Genomic DNA, 16,829 nt, shown 5'->3' with positions numbered 1-16,829 from the left:
GTATTATGTCTTTTTTTCCCCCCTCTCTAACATTGTCTTTCTTGTGTTTAGATTTGATGATTCTTCTCACAACACAATCAATATGGATTGATGTTCAGCATGGTTATAAATAAAGAACCCATATCAGATTTCTTTTTGGCAGGGGAGGGGGGGAAGGGAAGGGAGGGAAGGAGAAAAATGTAAAATTCAAAACCTTTTTAAAAAATAGATGTTTGGTAAAAAACTACCATTGCATGTAACTGGAAAAACAAACAAATAAAATATTAAGGGGGGGGGCATGTTTTCTCCTTCTCTGGATTCCTATAGGGCCTAGCACAATGCCTTGCACAAAAAAAAAAATACTCTCAATAAATATTTAATTCTAAATATTTTTTTCCCCTGGCCAGTTTTCTAAAATCTTTTGAGATTAACTAAAAGACATGTCTAAGTAAAGCCATACTTGGAACTGGTTCAGGGTCTTGGCTGGAAGAATAAAAAGGAATGGTCACTTACCTTTGCTTCTGGTGTATTGGCTGTTGCCTCATTGCCATGTATTGTGTGTCTTCCTGTAATCGATTCAGTGGTGAGTCTGGCTTTAGACGAATTCCATAATAATGATATTTGGAATTCCCCCTAGGAAGAAAACATTTACTATCCAGATCTTTATTGTTTAAATGAATTTATGTCTGTTCAATATTATATTGACAAATAATAGTAATGATAACTTTTACATTTTACCAAGTACTTTACATATTAAAATCAGGGAAAAATTAGGAAGGGAGTAATATCCAGAGTTCTTCTCCTCCATCCTTGGGCCTCCAGTCAGGCTTCAAACAAACCATCCTGGAAAGAGTATGCCTGCTATTTCTACTATTCTTTAAATTATCTAAGGAATCTTATAACCTTTCTCAGCAATCCCTTGCTTATTTAATTTCCTTAATTAAAATGTCAAAGACATTTTAAACTATTTGACAAGTCAGTTAAGTCAAAATGATCAACATAAGGCTGCTACTGAACTTGGACCTAGAAACCCCAAGCTATCTTCATGATACTCTGAGGCATCAGAGGATGACTTCAGGGGAGGGCTCTGTGAATGTCTTTCTGTGACAATGATTTAAAGAAAACCACAGATGTTTAATATCTAATACTTTGTGAATAAACACTGACATCCATTTTGGTTGTAGTTCAGATAATAAGCAGATATATATAGCATATCAATGATGTGGAACCTGCCCTGCCCACTATATCACAGGTAGAAATAAAAACAAACAACCACCACAATTATTAGCCTTTGCAGCAACATTTTATTTTAAAGAAATTTTTATCTTTTCTAGTTAAGAAGAATCTATAAATAGAATATAAGCATTTAATAGAAAGTACTTGGCAGAATGTAAAAGTTATGGCAATACTTAAAGACTGCACTAGGGAACTAGCCTATCCCAAGAAGAATTAAGAAGCATTAAAACCAAATGTAGTAGAGAAGCAAAGGATGATCTTAAATATCAAAAAGGACAGGGTTTTAGGAGTTGGGGTTTAAATTCCCTTTTTGAGATCAACTCCTGCAAGTTCCAAGTTGCTAAATGACACCACAATCCTAAAACTGGGCTAATTCATCACAATTCTTGTTGCTAGTTTAAAATATATTAATAAACTTGAACCAAGGAAGGGTTAGTTCTAATTTGGAGAGAATATCTATACGAGGGTAGAAGCTCAACAGCAACCAAAATACATGTCTCAATAAGGGAAAAAAGAAATGGAAAGAAGTCAGATACTAACCTTGTTCCCAACCTTCGAGTTCTCAATCCCACAAACACAGACCGAATTAGTTTTCCAAAGGAAGCAGCATTCACAGGATCTAGTTTGTGTTCCTGGCAGTGCCGAAGATAATGGTTGTAAAGAGAACTTCTTGGGAGGCTCACACCTTCAGCAGTTTCATAATTATCAAGAAGCCACTGGAGCTAAAGAAAAAATGTATTGTATATATATATGTGTGTGTGTGTGTGTGTGTGTGTGTGTGTGTGTGTGTGTGTGTGTGTGTATAAATATTCATATCTGTGTGTGTATGTCTGTATATGCACATATATATATATATGTGTGTGTATAAATAAAAATACTGGAAATGACATTTAAGCAGGTTGAATTTTTAAAATTGTTCTGTTTTTACTTAATAGCTAATGAACTTAATAAGTAGATCTATGGTATGATCTGCTTTAAAAACACTAACAAAGATAAATAATAGTTAACCTGAATTTTGCTTCTTTTTTAGTATGTAAAATCTGAATAGAAATGAGAAGCTAACCATTACTTAAAAAGGAAAATGAAGCCAAATTTTTTAAAAGCCAACACTTCTAATCTTATTGGAACAAGATAACTTCCAAGCATAAAGAACAAAACATAGATCTGTGACAGCAAGAAAGATTATCAAAAACCTAATAGTTCCTCTACTAAACTCTTATTGCCTTTCTTACCAGTCTCCCTCAATGCTAGAGATTATCTCCAACTGATCCTGTATTTCTTTTGCTTTTCCACAGTTGTTCTCATTGCTTCCCTCATTTAATTAGAGCTCTTTGAAGGCAGGGACCATTTTGCCGTTTCTTGTATCTTCAGGGCTTCCTTAGCATAGATCCTGGCACACAGCAGATGCTTAATAAAAACCTGGTATGCTCAGACCTCTCCAACTTAAAAAAGCCTTTGCTTGATCCTACCATCTGTCTCTCCTACAAAACTCCTAGAAAAATCTGCCACCATTCTCTCCTCCTCGCCATGGAGGTGGCACAGCAAATGCTGGGCCTGAAGTCAAAAAGACCAGAGCAGCCCAGACAGTGATTAGCTATAGGACTCTGTCAGCTCCAGTTTCCTCCACTGTTAAGGTGGGGATCCTAATAGCACCCATTTCCTGGAATCATTGTTAGGATCAAAGGACATTATTTATGGAGTGTTTAAGCCACTGCCGGCACACAAGGGGGTCCTCCCAGTCACTCTGAACCAATTACTGGCTGACTTTTGTGATCTCATCTGGATTCTCACTATTCCTGGCTCTACTCATCACCCCTTCCTTATAGATAATCTATAACTTAGCTCCATCAAGCTTCTCTTCCTACCTGTGTGGGATGATATTCTTTCTTGGTCTCAAAATTCATGTTCTACCTCTAAGGGCACATAGACTGATCACCAGAATCTGTCCTGATCCCTCTTTTTTTATCTCTCTTGGTGATATTCTGATTGATCTCTTATCTTCATGATTTCTAAATCTAGAGTTAACACCCCTGTCTCTTGAATTCCAGGCTTGCATCAACATGAACTCCTAGATATCCCATAGCCATCTCAAACTCAATATTCCTTAAGTATAACTAATTATCTTTCCTTCTAAACAAAACTCCATTTTAACTTTGCTTCTCAGTTCAGGATGCCACATTCCTTCAGTTAACTCAGTGTAACCTGGGAGTCCCCCTGGACTTTCCCTCTCTCCCATTCAGTCCCTTCCAGTCAGTTGCCCAGGTGTACCCTCTATCTCCTTGAGGTCTCTCACTACAGTATTCTTTTTTCATAACCACTCTAGTCAAGACTCTCATACCTATCACTTAAACTATTGCAGCTGCCTTCTGATAGGTCTCCTCTGCATCCAACTTCTATACAGATTCCTAAGTTCCAGGCCTGACCATCAGGGACATGCTCTCTTCAGACTTGGCTCAAGAAGTTTCAGTGACTTTCCCTCTGCCTAGGGATAAAATAGAAGCTTCTCCATTTGGAATTTAAAGTCTTTTACAATTTGGCTTCAGTAGCTGTGCCAAGTTGGAGCCAAATTCCTCTTATGTCCTCCTCACTCCAGTCAAACTAACTAGTTATTCTCCCATCTATGGGCCTTTGTTCCAGTCATTCCCCAAACCTGGAGTATCCCCCCTCCCTCTCCCTTCAAGCCCAGCTCAAGTAGGCTTTCTGAATTCTCACTTGTTAGTCCCCAGCACCCATCACGGTGTATTTATTTTGTACATATCCTAAATGTACTTCTCTGTGAACATGAATCATGTAGCTTTTGTCTTTGTATTTCCAGCACCTAACACAAGACATGGCACATGGTAAGGGTTTAACAAATTCTTGTTGACTGATTAGATAATTTTACAGTTTTCAAAACCTTCACATTCATTATTTTACTGAGATTCTCAACATTCCTAATGATGTAGAGTAGGCAGACAGACATTATTTTTCCATTTTACAGTTATGGAAACTGAAATTTACAGGTTAAGTGACTTGTACAAAGTCCCACAAGTAATGAATGGCAGAGTTACTATTAGATCCTAGGCCTTTTGATTCTAAGTCTCCTACTGTTTCCTCAACAATGAGTATCTGTTATACTTTTTTTTTTTTAGCAATGGTATAACTAGATCAAAGAAATATTCTAGGCAGATTATTCCTTCTGGTATTGATATGTGAGGTGGATCAGAAGAAAAGAAGTCACTGGAACTTAAGGTGCAGGGCAATTTTCAGTCAAGTTTTCTTGAGTGGAACTGGACACAGAATACATCATAACATGGTAGGCCAACCAGACAACTCCTAGAATAGTTTCCACAAGATGACTCCTCATTGAATCATCACAATTAATATGTGTTCAATGTTGCTGTTCAGGCCCATCTTGAAAGATTTTTCAAAACCTTATCAACATTAGAAATGCCCACTAAGGCAGGATCCTATTGATTTCAATCTTATCCCTCATTTGTATCAGTAGATGAACTCTATGAAACCTGGAAGGTATATTTCTTTAGATATTAATACAATGAAGTTATTGATTAAATTTCCATAAGAAAAAGAGAACACCCACCATCACATCAGCTCCATTAACATGAAACCAAATCATAGACAGATTTAAAACTGATGCCTACCTTTGTTAAATTTAATAATTCTAATCAATAATGCTTTAAATGTTGCAAAGCATTGTACAGATCCTATCTTATCCCCAGTCAGCAGATAAGGAAACTGTAGCTCAAAGGTTAAAGGACTTGCCCATGGTCACAGAGCTCATAAATGGCAGAGACAAGACTTGAACCTGGGTCTTCCTGATTCCATGCCCAGCACTTCCTCAGGGTTAGATGGGCTCCACAAAATAGGCTAATCAGATTCCTTTGATGCTAGACCTTTGAGCCATCTCCAAAGGGAAGAGGGAACAGAGAGGAGGAAGTGGATGTGGATGGACCAGACTTGTGATTTCGTTGACATCGAGAACTCCCAATTTTTTCTACCAGTGTGGGTTAGCAACTTCTCTCTAGCTTACAGTTTAGACAGCTGCATAGAACATGGCCAAGGTCAGATATTTTGCTTAAGGCCACAGAGCAAGCATTGATAAGAGGCAGGACATGAACTAAGAATGTCAGGGTTTTGAAGCCAGATCTATGCTATACCATACCTCTTGAGGGTAAGAGTGCAAAAGGTAATGTTCACCTAAAAGGCTGTGTATCTGACAACTCTTTGAAGTTCCTACTTCCAAGTTTTCACTAGGTAACCTTGATGATAGCTCCTATCATCTAGGAGGATGATCAGTCTTATTTTGTCAAAATGGGAACAGAAGAAAGCTTATAAACCAAAAAGAGAATAAGAATTTATTGAATTTCTTTGTTCTTATCTCATGCTGTGCATCATTCCCTGGTACAAAGAAAACTAATAAGTCTAATTTTTAGACTTTTTGAAGCATCCCCTCTTCCTTAATTTTAAAAACACATTTTAAGGTATTTTCCACTAAATCTTCCTCCAAGGTCACTCCTAGCATGGAAGTGACCTTCAATTCTCAGTAGCCGTGCCAGCAGAGAATAGACTTTATCTGAATACAGTTAGAAATACCTGGACTATGGTTCAAGTCATGGATTCTGCCATTTAAAGACCGTATCAGTTATATGTAAAGAGGCTCATTCCCAATGGTTAGACTATCTGGCAACACATTCTGTTGTCCACAGCAATCAGTGAAATTCTCCCCCTATGATTTGGAGGGGCTGTGATCTGGTGCATCAGTGGATATTGTGAAATCAATGATCTTTTGAAATATTTTAATAAAGATTAGGCCCATTTATTTGTAGGCAAGAGGGTAATATCTAAAATTGTAGAAACATGTATGTTCTATACATTCCTGTCTCTGTCAAATCTAATATGTCTTTGACTGCAAGACTCTAAGAAGCAGGCACAATATTGGCTTACATCACTCCAAAGAGAGCCTTGAAAGCATAGGCAGATAATCAATTCTTTATAATGATGGAAGCAATCAGATGATAGAAACAAAGGCACCATATTTTGAAGAATAGAAAGCAAAAGATCATAAAAATAGAGAAAGGCTTCCAAACAAAATAAAATTAAACAAACAGTGCAAAGGTATAAAAAATAAGTTGTGAAATCTATCACCAAAAGACATGTGAATTATCATTTATGTAACTGATCCAGAAACAAGAACTTAACATCTTTAAGGAAAGGTGAAAAGAAGTAATATTATTATTTAACCCTGTAAACTATTAGGCGCTATTTAAACAAGCATCTCATGAATGCCTCATGTCTGTCAATATCTAGGTCATGGCGGGGTAGGAGTTGGTTTGCCCCACACCTCAAGAATGAAAGAAGTGTCAGTTTAGCCATTAAACTCTCTTTCTACTGACTACTGAGGCATTACCAGAAGGTGCTGCTACTACTACTACTACTACTACTACTACTACTACTACTACTACTACTACTATTACTACTACTACTACTACCACCACCACCATAAACTACCAGCACCACCATCACTACAACTATTACTAGTTTAATTGTAGCATGAAATAAGTAAACTATTGTGGACCAGCCTGGGAAACTGACCACAATTTATAATCTTATTTCTAGGGAAATGATATGAACCACCATAGAATCAGAAGATAAAATAAGCTTTTGAATACTTCCTAAAATATAAATTGAGAACTATCTACAGAAAGAATAACAAAGATCTGGATAATCATGAGAAAAAAGTGTTCCCACAAAAGGAATTTTAATATTCAAATAACTGAATATTATTACTTCATTAAGCAATGAACCTATTTATTTTTGATGAAAATTTTTCTAAAATATATACTTCTCAGACATCTTAAATAGAGTATATTGAAAATAATTTAATCCAGTCTTGATGCCCCCCCACAAAGATTTTTAATTGCCACATCCAACAACTTTCAGTCTTCCTCCTTCCTGACATTCCTACAACATTTAATACTGCTAACCATGCTCTCCTCCTAGATAATCACTCCTCTCTTGTTTCTCTTCTCATTTGACTACTCCTTTTTCCATCTCTTGTGCTAGGCCATCATCTGTATCCTACCCCCTAACTAGAGGTACATCTCAAGGCTCTGGTTTCTGGATTCTTCTCTCTCTACACTCACTCTTTAAGCAACAACATTAGCTCCCATGGGTTAATAATTATCTCTACACAGGTGCTCCTAGATACATCCAGCAAAACTCTCCTGAGTTCCAGTCTTAGCATAATCAACAACCTAGAAGACATTTCCAACCCATGTACCACAAGCATCACCAACATATATCCAAAGCAAACTCATTATCTTTCCCCCCAAATCCACCCTTCTTCCTAAGTTCCTCTCTATGTCAAAGGAAACGCTTTCTAGTCAACTAGTGTTACAACCTTGACATCATTCTCAACTTCTCACTGTGTCTAATCAGTAACCAAATCTTGCTGATTTTTGCCTCTAAAATTCTCTCATATCATCTCCTCTTATAAGGACAATACCCCACTTGAGGCCCTCATAACTTCTCACTTACACTACAGTGCAGTAATTTTCCCATTGACCTGCCAATCAGCCATCAAAGTGTTTTTCCTAAACATAGCTGTCTCCTCTCAATAAACTCCACTGACTCCCTATTATCTCCAAAATAAAATTAAAACTCCTCTGTTTGGCATTCAAGCCCCTCACAACTCACAACTCACTCCAACCCCACTTTTCCAGCTTTATTATCCCTTATTTCCCGTCATACACTTTAGTCTGGCTAAACTTGTCCTATTGCTGTTCTTCACAAAGGACAGTCTATCTCCCACCTCTGGGTCTTTTCAGATTGTCATCCATGCTGAGAAGGCATGCCCTCTGCAGAGGTAACACTGTCTCTTAGAATCCATTTCAGTTTAAATGCCACTTCCTACATGAGGCATATTATAGGGACCTTCTCCCCAGGTGCTGACACCTCCCTCTAAAATCATCTTGAATTTATCCTGAATATATATAGCCCCTTGAGATCAGGAACTGTCTGATGTTTGTCTTTGGATGATTTTTGTCCTTCATTATCAAAGAAGACCAAAATGACATTACTATGCTTGAGACAAATTACAATGTGTCCAACTGTGACTGATCAGATACCAGTTTGGAATGCTCTACTACAGGCTGGGCACAAATAGTCCATTTGAACACCTGGGGTGGGCACTCTGAACTTACAGATGTCACATTTCCTTTGAGGTGTTTCAATTCTGACTTTTTCATAGAGTGCAGCACTCTCATTGAGGAGAGTATGCCATGTTGGGTGGGCAGTCTTTTGCTAGAACTTCCAACCTTGTCTCTCTACTGTCTAGTATAAAACAAGTACTCAATACATTCTTATGATTAATTAAAAGCTGGCACTAATCAGCACAACAACCCATTTTTCCAAAACAAAACTGAGGTCCTACAGAAGTAGAGGATTCTGTAGTAAGATATGGTCTGTTAATTATGTGTGTTTCTATGTGTTTGTTACTTGCACCATCATATTTTTCTATTAGTCCTATTTTTTCCCATGAAGTTGGCCCTATAAAAAAGTGCCCAATAGGCCCGAGTTTTCTTCCTACAAACATACAAACACAGATGCATATGTACATAGTATAATTCCAGATTCGATTAATATTGCTGACTGACAGAAATATATAACAAGCACATATTTATTCATATGCCTATGCCAGGCACCAGCAAAAGGGAAGAAGGCAAATACCAATCCCTTTCAGGAGCTGATATTCTTATGGAGAAAATGATATGTCCATATATAAGTATATGCAGAATATCTGCCAAATATGCACCAGGTAATTTGGAGATGGAGGGCATTAGCAGGTAAGGGAAGGTTAGAGATCAGGAAAGGTTTCATGGACAAGGCTAAAATTACCTCAGTTAAGATTTTTTGGTTTGTTTGGGGTTTTTTTTAGGTTTTTGCAAGGCAAATGGGATTAAGTGGCTTGCTAAAGGCCACACAGCTAGGTAATTATTAAGTGTCTGAGGCTGGATTTGAATTCAGGTACTCCTGACTCCAGGGCCAGTGCTCTATCTACTGTACCACCTAGCCTCCCCCTCAGCTAAGTTTTGAAGAATCCATAGACCTTTCATTATTATCTTACTCTGAATAGAAATTTTTGAGAGAGATATGTATATGTCTATCATGGTGACTGACTCTTCCTGCTACTTTTACTTTTAAGGTTCTTTCTTAACCATTCACTTTCATAAACACAACACTAAGCCAAAATACTAACAATAGCAAGTTAGCACTAGTGTCTAAAGAACTGTGGGCCCTGGAAATCCAGTCTAAGTAGTCAAACAACTAAAAACTAGTCTAATAACTATACTGCATTTTATGACATACTTCCTCCCTTATATACATTTGTTCACTTTAAAAAAAAATTAAAGTTAACTTAGTGATTTTTTGAGCCTCTCTATTTCTGTTATTTCTTTTTTATGTTTAAGTCACAAAAATAAACACACCCAAAACTCCCCAACACTATTCAAGAAGAAAAACCTACAATGGAGTACTGGCAGAAAAGAATAGTCAGCATATTTAACCAAGGAAAGGCTAAAAACAAAGAGGTAAACTTGAAGAGAAATAATCAAAGAAAGCTTTGCTTCAAAAGAAAAAGGTCAAACAATCATAACCATTATTTGTAATCAGAGAGACAAGAGAGTAAAGTATTTTGGCATAGATAGCTTTAATTTTTAGGAGACATAACTTCCCTATCTATATTTTTAGGATACTACTACATAACTCCTCTAGTTCTTCTGAAAACAATAATGTTGTGTAAACACTTTACTTGGATCGTTACCAAAATTATATAATCAAGTGCTACTAGAAGAATTTTAGGAAGAGTCAGCTATAGCACATCTGTTCCTTGTATTACAATATAATTTGATTTTTCTATCTGTATTTTCAGATTAGGGAATTCAAGAATAACATGGAATTAGAGGTAAGAATTTCTTTTCCTCTGAGTATGATTTAATGACCACACATAACTGGTAAGCTATTAATTAACTAAAGTGATAGAGCAAGTCCAGCTTTGAAGGTTAAGGAATGAGTCAGGGCCAGGAGCTTTCTGAGTCAGAACTACCTTTGATCTACAAGAGCATGGCTTGATTTGGGGCTGGAATTTATGAAGGCCAGGCAGGCAAGGCCATTACTTGGGGCTCCCTATTCTAAATCTTTCCATGAAAGATTGGCTGCAGAGGTAGATAAACACTCACCCTTCTGAATACAGTTATGTTTTAGGACCTTGTATTCAAATTTATATTCAGGTCACTGACCCCATAGACTTAACTTGTCAGATATCATTTAATTTCAAATCTATAGCATCCTTTCTCATATCTAGTAATGACACCAGTGTGTTATATTCTGCCCAGCATGATAGATTCAAGCTGAAGACTGGATCTAAAGCAACAATGCAGACTAAGAGTGCTTATTTTTGTTTTAAAGGGCAGAAAAGTGATTGAATCATTAAGGAGTCATTTTCTCACAGAACAACAAATTAGAACACATTCTAATCTCATTGGCATGTAGTTCTGCTAAAATGAATTTTCCAACCATATACACACATGGTCTAGTGCTAAAAACTTGCTAGAACCAGAGGCAAATGTAATAGGGAATGAAGCCTTCTCCAACTTAATCTTAAAGAGGAAGTCCTAACTAATTAACTGACTCTTCCATCTAGTCCACATGTTCCTGCTAAGCTAGAGACAATTAAAATTGACTTGGCAATGTTTTCTGATAGCACTTCTCAAGCAATACAAGAAAGTTAAAAATGAGAGACACTAACCAAGCTTTTCAACATACTTATCAAGAAATGTGCACTATTCCCCTACAAAGCTTGAAAAATAATAGTAGAGTGAAAACTATTCTGAGTTTTAATAAAAACTAATTAGGATAAAACTTTGTCAAACAAATTTCTTTTTAAAAGTCATCTCAGAAAAAATGAGACTACAAGCAGCTCAGGCTGCTGCTTGCTCAGTGTCATTTGTTGCTTTTTCAAGTGTCTATGAAGGCTACTTGTAAAGTAGGGACAGATTGTAAAGTTAGACATTAACTTACATGGCTGTTGAGTAAACTGCTTTTGTGTGATGTAATCCCTTCATTTTTTTGTAGGTTTTCAATCGCCATTTCAAGCTAAAGAAAATGTGTGCAGGAAAACAAAATAAAATGGAAAAAAAAGGAAATCAGAGAGTTAGCATCAGCCAAGATTTGTTTTTATTAATATCCAAATTATGATTAATGCTTCCTATCAAAAAGAACTTGTGACATAAGGCAGGCAAATGAGGCGTACTCTTTATGAAATGAAGCTGTAGCAAAGAAATGCTATGTCATGACATGCAACATAACCAAAGAGCCTTTCACAGAGAAAGTCACCCAGTGAGGTCAGCTACTTTAGCACTGCTGGGTTTGCCTGGCAAGGGGTCATGCGCTTCCCCCAAATAGCAAAGAGAGCCTGACTGTCACCTACTCCTCCCAAGGCCTTGACTCTCTGGCCATAAGCATTGTCCCTCTATAACATTCAAGCATTGTTCTAGGGTACAAAGAGATTCACAGGCAATCAGACCATCTCCCAACCAACCTTGCTGAATTCTGAGAGCTCACAGGGGACTCTACATTAAGTCAAGGAAAGGATGACTATAATGCAACTCCAATTGCATGCAAGTATTACTGAACAAAGAACAGAAATGTGGGAGGTCATAGAGTGAAGGAAATAACCTGATGGAGCTAGGAAACTTTGAGCTAGGGTCTAGTGAAGGTAATACCCAGATTAAGGGAGAAAAAGAGTGAGATGACAAGTTTGCAGACCAGGAAAAGCTAAGGGAAAATCAGCATTGTAGACAGTATTGGAACATTTTCTTAACCCTAGTTAAAAGTCTAGTAGTAAAGAGGAAACCCTAAGAGACCTGTAAATCCATCTCCAATGGTATCCACATATTCACATACAGCCTACAGAATAATTGGGGGTTACAAAGTCAATAGTAGAGAGTATTCTATTAGATATTAAAGGAGATATAAAATTTAAATAAAATTTAAATAAAAAAATTAAATAAAATTTATATAAAATTTAAAAAAATAAAATAAAATTTAAATAAAATAAAATTTAAATAAAATTTTAAAAAAATGGTCCCTCAGCTTCCCACAGCTAATTATAGGAAATATAATGCAGATAGGGAGCATTGTGCAAAGAACACTAGTTGAGTCAGAGAGACCTGAGTTCAAATTCTTCTTCAGATATGTTTGACCTTGTTCAAGACCACTTTTGCCTCTGTTTGCCTCATTTTCCTCATCTGTAAAATGAGTATATTGAAAGCACCTATCTCACATGGCTATGTGAAGATAAAAACCAGATAATTTTCATAAAGCACTTTGCAAATCTTAAAGTACTAACTAAATATAAGCTATTATTATTCTTCTATGATGAAAAGTACAAAAAGAAGTCTTGCCAACTAAGGGATGAGAAATCATCAAGGTTTGGCTGAGGAGGTGGCATTTGAGTAGATTTTAAAGGATGGGTAGGAATTCAGTGGATCAAATGCAATGGAAGAACATTCCAGGCACAAGGAATAGATATTCCCCTCTGAAATTAATTGCCTTCCCTCTACTTGGTATATATAGCTTGTATATACAGAATTAGCTACATATAGCCTCCCCCATTAGAATGTTATTGAGGTTTTGTTTTTCTTTGTATCCTCAATGTTTAGTACAGTGCCTGGGGTACACTTAATAAATGTTTTCTAGCAGTTTAACTACAAAGTTTATACTCTGATAGAATATAAACAAAAAAATAGAAACAAAGCTTTTGCTTTCCCATTTCCTATAACAATGTACCTGGCATATAGTTGTACTTAATAAAAAAAACTTGGGGTGCAGTGGATCGAGTGCTGTGAATTCAGATCTGGTCTCAGACTCTTAGGAGCTTCCAGGCCCTGCTGGGGTAAAAGTCACTGAACATGTGCCTGGGTTTTCAAACTGTAAAGTGGAGGGAGTCACATAAGCCCCTCCCCACCAGGGCTGCTGTGAGCAGCAGCACATGACATCACTCTGAGGGCTTGCCACAGCCTGGTAGGAGCTTCCTGCACCCCCAGCTCCCTTCCTGGGCAGGCAGTGAGAAGGCTAAGGTAAGAGAAGCCCGGCTGCACAGCCTATTGCCTGGTTTTGATGCAGATGTCCAGAAGGCAGACAAACATCCTCTCTGCCCCAGCCATCTGCTGTTCTGACTTCAGGACCCCAGAAACGTACAGGATTCTACAGAGGAGTCCCCTCAAGTGAGTCAGGGTGACCTGTCAGATCTAGGCTCTAGGTTCCCATATCCCATATTCCATATTCCCCTACAACCCTCTATTAACCAGTGTGGGAAACTCCAAACTCCTTTTGAGCACTAGCATTCCTATATCAGTCGGATCAGCTGAATTGCCCAGGAGTTCAGGGCAGCCCAATGTGAGGTTTGGGGAACAGGCCTCCTCAGGTTAGAGAGCCCACACTTGGCCAAACCAAGCATGGTGCTGATCCTTGGAGAGGGCACATCTCAAGTAGGCACTACATAGCCTGGAAAGAGTGTGGGAGAGCAATTTCAGGAGAGCATTCTGTATAAAACAGGAAGCTGAGCTAATTTATGAATTGGTTAAGAACAAGCATTTAAATAATGTACAACCCTGGAAGTTAGAGAATTTTATTAAATAATATCTGACATTTATATAGCAGGTTTTAAGGTTTTTGTAAGGCAATGGGGTTAAGTGGCTTTGCCCAAGGCCACACAGCTAGGTAATTATTAAGTATCTGAGGCCAGATTTGAACTCAGGTACTCCTGACTCCAGTAGTCTACCCACTATGCCACCTAGCTGTCCTTATATAGCATTTTCAGGTTTACAAAGTATTTTACATATTTACATTTTATATCTTACTTGCTCCTTAAAGCAAACCATTGGGTATGTGCTAATGTTATAGCCAAGTATTTATTTAGAGTCTACTACTGTATGCAAAATACAATACTGGGTACAGCAAGTTTTTGACCCTGTCCCACTAAGTTTAGACTGGTAGAGGGAAAAACAAAATACACACAAAATATCATTAATGACTCATAAATATATTTTTGCCAACAAAAATAAAATGAGAGGTCTAAACAGGAAAGGGTTGGGAGTATAGAATTAAACAAGGTTTTATGAAGAAGGCAATAAGTGGGAAATGGGGGGGGGGGGAAGTAAAGTGTAATGATTCCCTCCAGAGTCTTGACTTTATATGTTAAATGGTCTTAGGTTAGAAAGTTGCAGATATTGGATTTAACCAAACAGATGAAGGAAGAGAAGAAAATAACCTCTTTCAAGATTGTTCTAGAGTGTCTGTGAGACTCCACAAGGCTAAGAACTTTAAGGATAAGATCAGAAGCTAAGGTTCCCATTTACTCTTGTTTAAGATTCTCAGTAAACAGGTAACATGAGATTAAAATAAACTTAAATTGTAGCCAGTAGAATTTCAAAGTTCCCATGCAGAAATTAATATGACCACAAAGATAAAGGCTGCTGCACCAGACTAAAAGGTAGTAGTGTGTACAATTAAGACATATCCAAAAGCAAATCTAAAAATGAAACAATCTATTTAAAAAATATAAGCCTATCATTCCAGAGTCCAGTAGAGGGACCCAGAGCTCCACTTCACACTACTCATTGCACGAATATCTCAGACCATAAAAGTCTGTTTAGTAGTAACTAGAGGGCCTGGAAGGTCCATTTTTTTGACTCTATGAATGAGATTTTGACCAATCCTACTTGACAGTAGATGTTATTCATAGAAGAATCTTGTATCAAGATTAGAATGAAGAGCAATTAAAAACTCTTTTGAAGAATTATCTGGCTTGAGTTTATGGTCTTAAGTGATACCTACAATGTACTGAAATGTAATTATATACAAAACACTTGGAAATGAAGAGACTATTTTTTATATTTTATGCCACGTTTGATCTTGGTCAAATTAGTTCCTGCGAATAGTCACATGGCAAAAGTCTTACACTAACAATTTAGGAAAACAAATCACTTTCTTAGTATTCACTTGCTGTGGCCTTTTTTAGACTCCCCCAACAGGATTTGGTCTGGTCCATTAGATCCATATAAACGCATATAGTTCCTTTTTTTTGTTGTTGTTTATTTAAGGCAATGGGGTTATTTAAGGCAACAGACAAAGTCACACAGCTTGGTAATTATTAAGTGTCTGAGGTCCAGTTTGAATTCAGGTCATCCTGGTTCCAGGGTCAATGCTCTATCCACTGCACCACCTAGCTGCCCCCAATTCATATAGTTCTAATGGAGAAAGGATTTCTTTTGTGGACACACACAGTCCTTGGTAAAATTTTTTGATATTCAATTACCACTGCTGAAATATAATCTTTATTTTTGGCTTAGTAGAATCATTTGTTTTATATTTACTCTCAGAATAATGTGATGAATTATCAAGAAATAATTCTTAAATATTAAGAATGGTGCTTACAAGTTATCCTGTGAACTTGGGCAGATCACTTCACATTTCTGAACCTGTTTCCTCATCTTTAAAATGGGAGGGGGAGAGAGAGTTCTTTTCTATGTTGTAGGGGCTGAAAGCTTGGTTAGAAGAAGAAATGGCAAATTAAAGAGGTTGAAAGAGCATACTAAAGGTAAAATTAGTAATTAGAATAAAAGAACTTGAATATTAGTTCCAGCAAAAGATAGTATTATAAATGAGAAATTTTTAAATAAAAACTATTTTAAGCAGAAAAAGTTAGGAGAAAATGTTAATTCACCTAGATTTAATATGTTACTAACTTAGTAAAACTTTTATAAAATGCTTGTCTAGACTCTAAAGGAAATGTATTCAGAATTTCTGTGTTTGCCAAGGAGAAATTTTAGAAGCTATGAAAGTAGAGATCTCTATTAAATGAAGCATTATGAACCATACAAGATCAATTAAAACAAAAGATCATTTGAGAAGGAAGAACAGGAGAAGCCTTATAGTTAAACTCCCCTCCAAACTCCTCCAAAGAGACCTAGAAAAATGCACCAGACCAAATCCTAATGGGGAGTCTAGAAAAGGTCACAGCAAGTCCAGGTTAGCATAGTGAGATAGATCTGCTGTCACTGAATGGGTTGGGTTAGGAGCAAACTCCAAAAGCACTCTGCACTCTGAGAGTGGCTGTGCACTAGGGGCAAGGGATTATGATCCCAGTCTTATACTAAGGCATTGCAATGGAGACATGTGTAAGGGGGCAGCTTTATTCTGGTAGACTTAGGAGGAGACCTGTACAGAAAGTGGTGTGCTCAGGTTACAGTATACTGATAAAGGAGGAAGCTCAGAACAAGTAGCCATAGTGTGTTTCAGACTCTCTCTCTCTCTACTATGCTCTATCAACACCATATACAGTAGAAGGTTCATTTATATCCTGCATGTTGCATGAATTCTAGGATGGTGTACATTTTGTGGTGACTTTTTTTTTAAATCACAGTACTATACTGATCAATCATGTTCAACTATTGGCTTCCTATGATCCTTGAGTCTTTTGGTCACCTTATTTGAATGTAACTATTTCCCCAGAGTCTACCAAGCTACACCACATCCTGGAGTTGGCTATTAAC

The 16,829-nt window shown here is 37.2% G+C and overlaps 1 protein-coding gene across 11 annotated transcripts in view; it reads right to left on the bottom strand.

Moving 5' to 3' along the window:
• Positions 1-16,829, bottom strand: part of RFX2 (regulatory factor X2) — a 152,288-nt gene that overhangs the window by 31,911 nt on the left and 103,548 nt on the right. For 9 of the 11 annotated variants that reach the window (XM_074203793.1, XM_074203785.1, XM_074203786.1 and 6 more), the window contains 3 exons: positions 11,293-11,367; positions 1,756-1,937; positions 493-612 (listed from right to left, as the gene is read on the bottom strand). In XM_074203793.1, coding sequence (XP_074059894.1) covers positions 493-612; positions 1,756-1,937; positions 11,293-11,367 — 377 coding nt within the window. The remainder of the gene's footprint in view (positions 1-492; positions 613-1,755; positions 1,938-11,292; positions 11,368-16,829) is intronic. The other 2 variants (XM_074203790.1, XM_074203792.1) reach the window with 1 other exon arrangement.

This window comes from Macrotis lagotis, chromosome X, assembly GCF_037893015.1.
Source record: "Macrotis lagotis isolate mMagLag1 chromosome X, bilby.v1.9.chrom.fasta, whole genome shotgun sequence".
Taxonomy (NCBI): Eukaryota; Metazoa; Chordata; class Mammalia; order Peramelemorphia; family Peramelidae; genus Macrotis; species Macrotis lagotis.
The sequence above is the reverse complement of the archived record's forward strand: the minus strand, read 5'-3'. Positions and strand labels throughout refer to the sequence as shown.